We start from the raw sequence: 9,333 nt of genomic DNA on the forward strand, positions 1-9,333 counted from the left end.
GTATCTGGTTTTACAACCATAACAAATTAAGTTATCTGCTTTGGAAAAACCCCACTTAGGGCCTGATTTACTAAAGGTTTGCGTGTGTAAAAACGTGTGCAAACTTGACAGCACCCGCAAACCAAAGTGCCAGCTGATCTACTAACAGCGTGCAAAGAGGACTGCGTCTCTCAAATGCGCAAAATAGCACACGCTGTACATTTAGTACTTTTGCCCTGATGAATAATCAATATGGGGCGTACCCGCCAGAAAGCGCTAAATACTGGGAGGGGAAAATGCAAATATGTTCATTTACTATGCGCAATGAGATTTACCAAGCCTGAAAGTTATTGCGGGGATTGTGATTGCGTCTGTATTTAATACGTTCGAAAGGAAGGTGCTAATCTGCCCAGCATTACGCACCGATGGCTGCTGTTATTGTGGCAAGGAGGCGACATCGCCAAAATCAAAGAATACGCAGAGTCTTTATTCTGCTGCATGCTATTTTAAAAATAGTTGCACAAGTTTTATTAAAGGCCACTTTTTCTTTAGTTCTCCGCCTTATATCTTGCCACCTTCTTTTAACCTCATCTGCCGTTCTTTTTGTCTTACCAACTGCATTTATTCTATCGCAGATTTTCTCCCATATTGCGTTTCTTTTGGTAATGTTTAAATTTCTTTGCTGTAGTTCATGAATGTGTTTATTTGCCTCTTCCACTAATATCTCTAACTCCAACTCGTCAAATTTCATTTTGCGCTTGCGACTATCCTGCTTTCCATCCAGACTCTCCATGGCGCAAACTGTAAGACACGCAACACCTCATTTAAATACTGCGGTTTGCACCTGTTATCAATTGCGCACGCAATCTTAGTTGATCACCCGCAAAACACACAACAGCACGTGCAAACTTTTTCAGTGCACACGCAATTTAGTACTCTTTATTTAGGATCTTAATAAATCAGGCCCTTAGTGTGCAAACTGAAATGCATGTGTTTGTAGATCAGCAGATTTCTTTTGAAGATGTCTGTGATTACTATTGCATAATAATACAGCCAGTAGAAGCAGAGGAAACGTGGAAACTGCAGAGACTAAATGGTCTTGCTCTTAGTTTTTCTTTTCTCCTGACCATACCAAAGCTCCATGAAGCATTTATACAGTTTCTCATTTAACCATTCACACAAGCGTAGTCTGTCTACATACAGCAGGACTCTCATCTTGACACCCTTACCCCAATAAGCACACTGGGCTCAGTGTCAGTTCAATTCAATTGAAAATACTTGGTCTTGTCTTGTACACAACACACGTCAGAGATAGGGATCTATCCACCAACACTTTGGTTAGAGTACAACTGACTCTACCCACTGAGCCTTTACCGAGTGAGGGTGTTTTTTTTTCTTTCTTTATGAGTCAAATGGTGTTGGACACTGAGATCTCACAGTGAGAGTTTTATGAATCACGCTTTGATTCATAGATTCATTACCACCATCTATCACTGCAGATGAGCTATTGATGGTAAGAATGTATTCAATCTTTTATTTAATCTGCCTGATAACAAATGTACTGTAAAAATACTGTAGGATATAACGCTCATAGATTAAGTGATAAAATACACCACAAATCTCAGATTCCTCCCTTCCATCCATATCAGGGTCAAGGGATCTGCCCGTCCCAGCTCTCCTCAGGTACCTCCAAACCACAACAGAACAATCTAAATCCAAAAACAAATCAAGACAAAACCAGGAGTTAAATTTGGGTTGAAGCTTTTGACTTGCTCTCTGGGCCCATGTTGATATATTTTCTCCTCTGAAACTTTGGAATAGTAAAGTTTCTTTAAGTTGGCCTCTGTTGACTCCACAGCATAGACACATGTGGACTAGACCGCAGGTGCTTCTACTGCCTCCGCCCCAACACAAAACACACAGTGCCTTCTTCATTCTTCTAAAGATGCCATTACTCCACTATTCACATGATAAATGTGTGCTGCCACATCAACAACCTTTGATAATCAATAATCTTTAGATTATAAAGTATTTATACTTTATATATTCACAACACTGCTATTGTTTGTTTATTATTGAACCTTCTTAACAGCTTTTTGTTGCAGGAGAGATTTTTGCGATTGTGGCTGCAACACACCAAGACTATGGCATTAGCAGAAGAAAGGTGCAACACTCATCTGGAGAGGTGATATGAGCACCAGAGGTCTGGAATATTCAGAGCGACACACACAAAAAAAGAAACATTTTCAACAGACCTGGATGCCATGAAGTTACAATAGTTGGAAAAGAGGGTACAGCTAGAGACTGAGCCATAAGATCTGATTAGTCAAATATCTTTGAGGAACAACATCCATTTTGCTATAAATAAAAGTAGATGTTCAAAATGTAACTTTGGTTGATTAGTTTTTGTTAGTGTCATGTAATTGACTGGCAAATAGCTTGTCTTATATTCTGAGGTGTTGATAAACATGCATCCAAATGCTTTATTTGGAATTAAATTTGCAGAGTTGATAGAGAGCAGCAGGTAGTCTGATGGGACTGCTGGAGCCATCCAGCTGGAGCAGGCTGAGCGCTTGGAGAAGGCACAGAGCCTCCTTAAAAACCACACACACTTTCATTAGTATTTTAAAGAACACCCTGCCTACAGTCTAACGCTTCAGAGCAGGATCTGCTTTGCCTACTGTAAACTAAAAAAACACTGCCAACTGAATGTCAACTAATCACGATGCGTTTCTGGAGCCAAAAACAAGTGTTATCTTTTCTACAAAAAATGCAATCTCTGTGCATCCAGTTGACCCATGTTCTTCATCAATATGGGAGCAGCACTAAGAGTTTTTACGAACTTGATGTTGGGGAGCATGACCCATTTGAGTCCATACATTGCAAATTTCCTCCACAGAGGCTCTTTTATATCGCCAGTCTAACCATCCAAACAATTAAGCTTGTTGACAAAGGCCAGGTTCAGTTTACCTGGATAACACAGCCATCTGTACAACAGGATATGAGACTTTCTGATCAGTTCCCCATATTAATATAATTTGTTGGTATATACGAGCTTTAGAATAATAAAGTGTGGAGTCTTACCTATGCTGTCCCACTACAAGAGGCAACATGGGGTTAATGTCACACTTGTGAAGTCACCATCACACAGGACCATGAGGACCTTGTCTGTTCCGCCCCTGCTGCTCAAAAGCTGTACATTTTCATAATAAAAGACTTAAAGAAAAACAGAAGCAGTGTTTGATGTTGGAATAACCTATTTTTCCAAGCCAGCTTTCCATAATGACAAATTAAAGAATTTTAATTGAGAAAAGTGTTCGTCAACAGCACACTCATATCTCTTCAAATAAAAATTACTTACAGATTACAAAAGTGCTGCCGTTAAATGATTGCCCTGTTGTCGACACAGTAAACTTTTATAAACAAAGTTTTTTTCCGCACTTCTGTGCCAGGAACTAGTGAAACCAAGAGCAGCTTCTATCATCTCTCCTCTCGTAACATATGATTCAAATAAACAGAGAATACTACAGTAGATAGAATTTAAGATGATGTGCTCTGGTAATGACAAAAGAGACGACACCCTCAAATTTAACATAAAAATCAGTCCGACACAAACTTAGGAGGAACCTCAGGGAAGCGGCGTGTTAGTACTCGTCCAAATTATCAGCTTTGGGTATGGAAAGGCCTCGGTCTTTCAAGACCTGCATTTTGACTTTCTCCGTCTCTTGTTTGGCTTGCTGCTGTAACCGCTGCTCCTCCAGAATCTCTTCGATGGAGACCTGCTGCAGGACCGTGTCGCAGGGTTTATCCACATCCTACAGAGACAGGGAACATGTTAAAGCAACAGAGGAGAAAGGTACCAGCTTGTCTCATGTGACAATTGTCTATTGCTTTACGGCACAACGTCACATCAGCAGTGATGACACCAGCTCATGGGGCTTCAGAGGATATCATGGCAGAGGCTTCAAATAGACCCAAGAAAGGCATGATAGAAAAAGGGGAAAAAAAAAAAAAAAAGAAAAAAAAAAAACTGCGTAAAAAGTGACTTAACTTCCTACAGGTGACCTTCTGAGCCTCTAATTGGAAAAGTTAAATCTGTGTCTCTTTAAAACACCAAAGGTTTAACTTAATAGTCAGTTATTTTGTGCATCATGCGTCAGCATTTGGAAATCATGTCTTTGAATGAGCCAGGACAATTGAACTTCTGCCAAAGTTCCTTTCCAATCTCCTATACTAACAGGTTAATGATCATAAACGTATGTGATTCATCACTCAGCCAACAAACACTGGAACATATGTTTCAAAGCGTTTCTTCTCCCCCTGAATGTGTGTGCATTAATTTAGAAATAGAGTATGGCCAGTAGGGATGGGAATTGATAAGATTTTTCCGATTCCATTTTCGATTCCCATTTGGAAAAAAGGAGAACAAACGGGTCGATTAGCATCAACTTTGTTTTATATCTTTGAACAAAAAAATATAAGTGAGGTCTTAAGACTCCCCCAGCCTTGGGCTCCTCGACGGTGCCAGGGGGTCCCCACAAAATTATTTGTAATATAAAATATGTATTTAATATAAAATTTATGGCAGAAAGTGCCGATTCCGCGCTCCCAGCACGACCGGGTTGCGGAAGAAAGCCCCGCCCGGCCGAGCCCTAACAGTTTCCTCCCTTTGTTGAAATGTCCACATTGCAGGTCGCCCTGTTGTCATCTTTTTTGGTAAAATGTAACCAAACTTTTGAGCGTTTATGCCGCTTTGTCCCCATGTTTTTCTGCTGGGCATGGTGACGTCATTCGCGCCCACTGGAATCGATAAGGGAATCGTTTGCAAAAAAGGCAAAACGATTCCAAGGAATTGTAACACTGGGAACCGGTTCTCAACAAGAACTGGTTCTCGATTTCCATCCCTAATGGCCAGATGAAAGTCATCCTCCATGGCCCACCCAAACTTCTCCTACACCTGAGTTTTTGCCTCAGCAAACATTGAGGCTGCAGCCCACTTGGGGACTTGACTGGAGCTGTTATTGGGCATTGGAAGGGATACTTTGAGCATCTTCTCAATCCCACCAGCACATCCTCCTTAGAGGGGGTTGAATCTGTTGATTCTGGGATTGGCATGTTCATTAAGAGAGCCGATGCAGAAAAACAGTTAAAAAGCTCCAGTGTGGCAGGACTCCAGAGGTGGATGAGAGCCATGCTGAGTTCAATCCCTTGGACGCTGTAGGGCTATCATGGGTGACACACTTATGCAATATTGCACGGACATCTGGGTTTGTCACTATGGATTGACAGACTGGGGTGGTGGTTCCCCTTTTTAAGAATGGGGTTTTGAAGGGTGTGTCCCAACTACAGGTGTATAACAATCATCGGCTTGTCTGCTAAGGTATATGCAGGGATGCTGGAGAAGAGAGTTCGATCAATCGTCAAATCTCAAATTCTGGATTTTGAGAAGGCATTGATGCCTTGTGGGGGGTGATCTGAGAATATAGACTACCCATTTTCTATGGGCCATCTAGTTGCTATACAAACAGAGTGAGTTTGGTTCTTAGAAAGATTTGTTCCACATAGGAGCTGACTCTGTCACGGCTGCCCTGACTCACCAAATCCTTTCCTAACTTTTATAGACAGAATTTTTTTAGGAGCTGCCAAGGGGTGGAGGGGATCTTGTTTGGTGGTCAAAGAATTCAATCTTTGCTTTTTATAGACGCTTTCTTGATGGCTCCATCAATCTGTGATCTCCAGCTTTCCTTGGAGTAGTTTTCAGCCAAGTGTGAAGGGGCAGGACTGAGAATTGGCAGCTCCAAATGTGAAACCATGATTCTCTGTTGGAAGAGAAAAAAAAAAAAAGGTGGAATGCCCTCTCCAGGTGTGAGGTAAGGTGCTGCCTCAAATGGAGGAGTTTAAGTATCTCAAGGTATTGTTCATAAGTGAGGGAAGGATAGTGTGAGAAATTGACAAGCAGGTTGGTGCAGTACCTGTAACAAAGCAGACTCGTATCAGTCTATCATATAGAGTTTTAGAGAGTTGAGTCAAAAGTCCAGGCTTTCTGTTACCGGTCCATTTACGTTGCTACCTTCACCTATGGTCATGAACTTTGGGTAGTGACCCAAAGAATAAGACCCCAGCTACAAGAGGCTGAAATTGAAGGGGGTGGTTGGACTCTCCCTTAGGACCAAGGTCAGGTGGAGGGATACGTTTAGTATTGGGGTCAGGGTTAGGAGGTAAGGTAAGGAGGAAGTTTTGGATGAGCAGTCTACGTAGATTCACAGGTAAGACTGCAAGGTAAGATATAGGATGAGAAGTTCAATCAGCCAGGAAGGTCTCAGAGTGAGTAGCTGTTCTTCCAAACGAAGGAGGAGTCAGTGGAGGTGATACAGGCATCTGGTTAAAGGGCCCCTGGGACACCTCCCCTGTAAGGCGTTTTGGGCACATCCAACCTTAAGGAGGCCCTGTGGCAGAGCCAGGACACACTAGAGAGATTATGCCTCTTGGCTGGCCCGGTAACACCTAGGTATTCCCCTGGAGGAGCTGGAGAGAGTGGCTGGGGAAAGATGTGTTTTGGCGTTAGTACTTAGGCCCTGTCCCAATACTCCCCCTACCCCTCGTTTTCATCCCTTCCCCTAAATTTTGCGCGTTCCCGTGAGGGTAGTGGTGTCCCAATTCCTCTTTTCACCTAAGGGTAGTGAAGAAAACGAGGGGTAGTGGCTATGACTTGTACCTTCAGAGCGAGGGTTTCAGATGCACACTCGCTGATCTAGGGACCAAGAAATTTCCCAGAATTCTTTTCGTCGTCATTTGCGGACTGAATAAAAAAAAAATAAAAAAAACATGGCGGACATTTATTTTTTAGTGAATAAAATCAATATTTTGAGTTAGTTTCTGCATAAAAATGAGTTTTGATTAAATTTCTAGCGAGAAATATATATTTTACTTTCATAATATTCACTCAGTGAATGTACATAATCACTTTTTTGCCCGTTGTTCACGAAGATCGCGCCGGAATAAAGGCTTTTAGGTTACGGCGTAGGCTACGTAATCTACGCCGTAGGCTCTGCATCGATTTGACTCGCCGACCGAGGGCAAACATCATTTGCAGACTCGTCTCAGATTGTGACTGAGGGAGCAAGCATTTTTTTTGTGAGAAATAGAGAGAAATAATCCTGTGACTCGTCAGATTTGTTTTGGATGGCAGAAAGACAGGCAGAAATCCCAACATTTTCGGAGCAAATTTCTTAACAGGCGTTATTTGGATAAACTGAGCCCAGGTTGGGGATCTTAACGGTTACTTTTACGCCTGAAAAAATATTAAACCTTAATAAAGTGGCATATTAACAGCGCTACAGCTGAAATTAAAACAGCTTTTGGCTCTCAGCTTCCTGATTAGGAGTAGGGATGAAAACGAGGGGTAGGGGGAGTATTGGGACAGGCCCCTGGGAAGATTTCAAGTGCCCAAAAATCTGTCCCTTCTTTTTTTAGGGGTAGTGAAGAAAAGACGGGCGAGTGAAAGAAAGTAGGGCTAGTGAAGAAAAGTAGGGGGTGTATTGGGATTGGGCCTTAGTCCACCCCCCGACCAGATTTCAGATAGGCAGAGGTGATGGATGGCAGTATCGCCTTCCAATAGTCTGTCATAAGCATGGAGCTGCACATTTAAAACAATTCAAGAAAAAAAAAAAAACAACAATCAAAATATTATGACAATGTATTTTATATCCAGCAACACAGCTGCTGCAGTCAAAATATTATAATATATTCATTAGAAGGGGTAGGACTAGAAAAGTTTTTTGAAACTTCATACACCTACACCCTTTCAAACAGGAAATATTTAACTACATATAGATGTGTCTCTTTAATTTGCTTTGTTTTGCTTATGGTTTTTTTTTGTTTTTTCAGTATAAACATTTTATGTATTCTGATTATGTTTTGTTTTAACCTGTTTGAATAAATAATTAAATTAAATGAATGAAAATAGAAATGAAAGATATTGAATAAAATGCAGACGATGTAAACATTGAAGCCCATATGTCTCCTTTGTAAATATCTATAAATAATTGCTGCCACATCATTACAGCACACGTGGATTTATGTTCTATATGGCTTTAATATTAAACAAACAAAACCAAAAATCTGATAAAAAAAAAAAACTGTGAGTTTAGGCCTACTGTAAACATCCAAGTTCATCCTCTATCATCCAGGTGCTACTATGGTATATTAAAAGAGTTTTAGGGATGTAATAGTTACCTGCTGATGCTGCATGGTTGCCAGGCAACAAATACAACCCTCCAATGTATTCAGGGTGATCTCTGAGGATTCCAACCAAGCCTTTTCTCTCCAATGTTTGTTTTCATTTTTACTCTCTTAAAAAACACGAAAAACGAAAAGTGTGCTTACTATTTCTCCAAGCAGAACCACGTTTTCTCCCCTGACGATGAATATTCCTCTGGGAATGTCACCAAACTTCTTCCCCACGTGGATGCGCTCGACTGTCTGGTGAAAGACTAAATTGGCTGTGGGACAAAAGCAGGTCATAACAGGCAAATATTAAAAGAAGATCTGAATGCATAAGATTGTGATTTCAATATACTAATCGTATGTTTAACTGTAAATGATTTAACCGGCCATGAATGAGTTTGAAAAACAAAGGGAAAACGATTACCAAATTGATCGATGCTTCTGAGGAAACCAATGAGTGTCCTGCCATCTCTGAGCAGAACGAGGTGCTTTTCTGCAAGATAAAATCCAACACAATCAAGTTAATTTACGAATATAGTCGGCTAAAAATCAAAATGCGTACAAATCTTTAGGTCATTGTTAGACACAGTCCGTCAGTTTTTATATTAAAACGATCCAGACAAAAAATGAGGGAGTGTGTTCTCCTTTCAGCTTACTGTCGATGTCGTCAATGAGGCTGGCCGTGCCTGGTACGTAGTTCATCTTGGGATGCAGTTTCTTCACTTTTAGCACCTTTTTGTAGCGTCAAGCCATGAATGTTTCAAAATGTGTTTCTTTTAAGAGCAACACAGGAAGCTCCTTTATACGTGCTCGGACAAACTTCCTGTAAACGTTTAACTCGTAGTGGACTGCAATTGTATCAAACGTCTGAATTTTTTTTAAAACAAATAACTTAAGGATACCTGTGTGGCAAAATATAACAACAGAGATGAATATTTCTTTAATCAAACTGTTAATTCATAATTTAATAATATATTTTATGTCGGTTTCCCATCGGAAGTCTACTCAAGCACGTGTTTATCGAAGATCGTATATACCAACAGATGGTGACACATCTGGGAAAATGAAAACAAATTGTTAATACATTTCATCAAATTATTCCAATCAGAATATTCACATTTACCATAT

The 9,333-nt window shown here is 40.7% G+C and overlaps 1 protein-coding gene across 1 annotated transcript; it reads right to left on the reverse strand.

Annotated features, from left to right (window-relative positions):
- Positions 1–2,062: 2,062 nt before the first annotated feature.
- On the reverse strand, positions 2,063–9,114 carry lsm1 (LSM1, U6 small nuclear RNA associated). Its single transcript, XM_061729922.1, has 4 exons — positions 8,862–9,114; positions 8,630–8,698; positions 8,365–8,480; positions 2,063–3,794 (listed from the first exon to the last, which is right to left on the reverse strand). The coding sequence occupies exons 1-4, from the start codon at positions 8,905–8,907 to the stop codon at positions 3,624–3,626; spliced, it is 402 nt and encodes a 133-aa protein (XP_061585906.1). The 5' UTR covers positions 8,908–9,114; the 3' UTR covers positions 2,063–3,623.
- Positions 9,115–9,333: the final 219 nt, after the last annotated feature.

This window comes from Cololabis saira, chromosome 9, assembly GCF_033807715.1.
Source record: "Cololabis saira isolate AMF1-May2022 chromosome 9, fColSai1.1, whole genome shotgun sequence".
Taxonomy (NCBI): domain Eukaryota; kingdom Metazoa; phylum Chordata; class Actinopteri; order Beloniformes; family Belonidae; genus Cololabis; species Cololabis saira.

Coding starts and splice junctions, on each gene's coding strand:
- lsm1 (XM_061729922.1), bottom strand. CDS start 8,907: ATGAACTACGTACCAGGCACGGCCAGCCTCATTGACGACATCGACA. Junction 8,481..8,629: donor CAGAAGCATCGATCAATTTG/GTAATCGTTTTC, acceptor TTTGTCCCACAG/CCAATTTAGTCTTTCACCAG. Junction 3,795..8,364: donor TGGTTCTGCTTGGAGAAATA/GTAAGCACACTT, acceptor CTGTCTCTGTAG/GATGTGGATAAACCCTGCGA.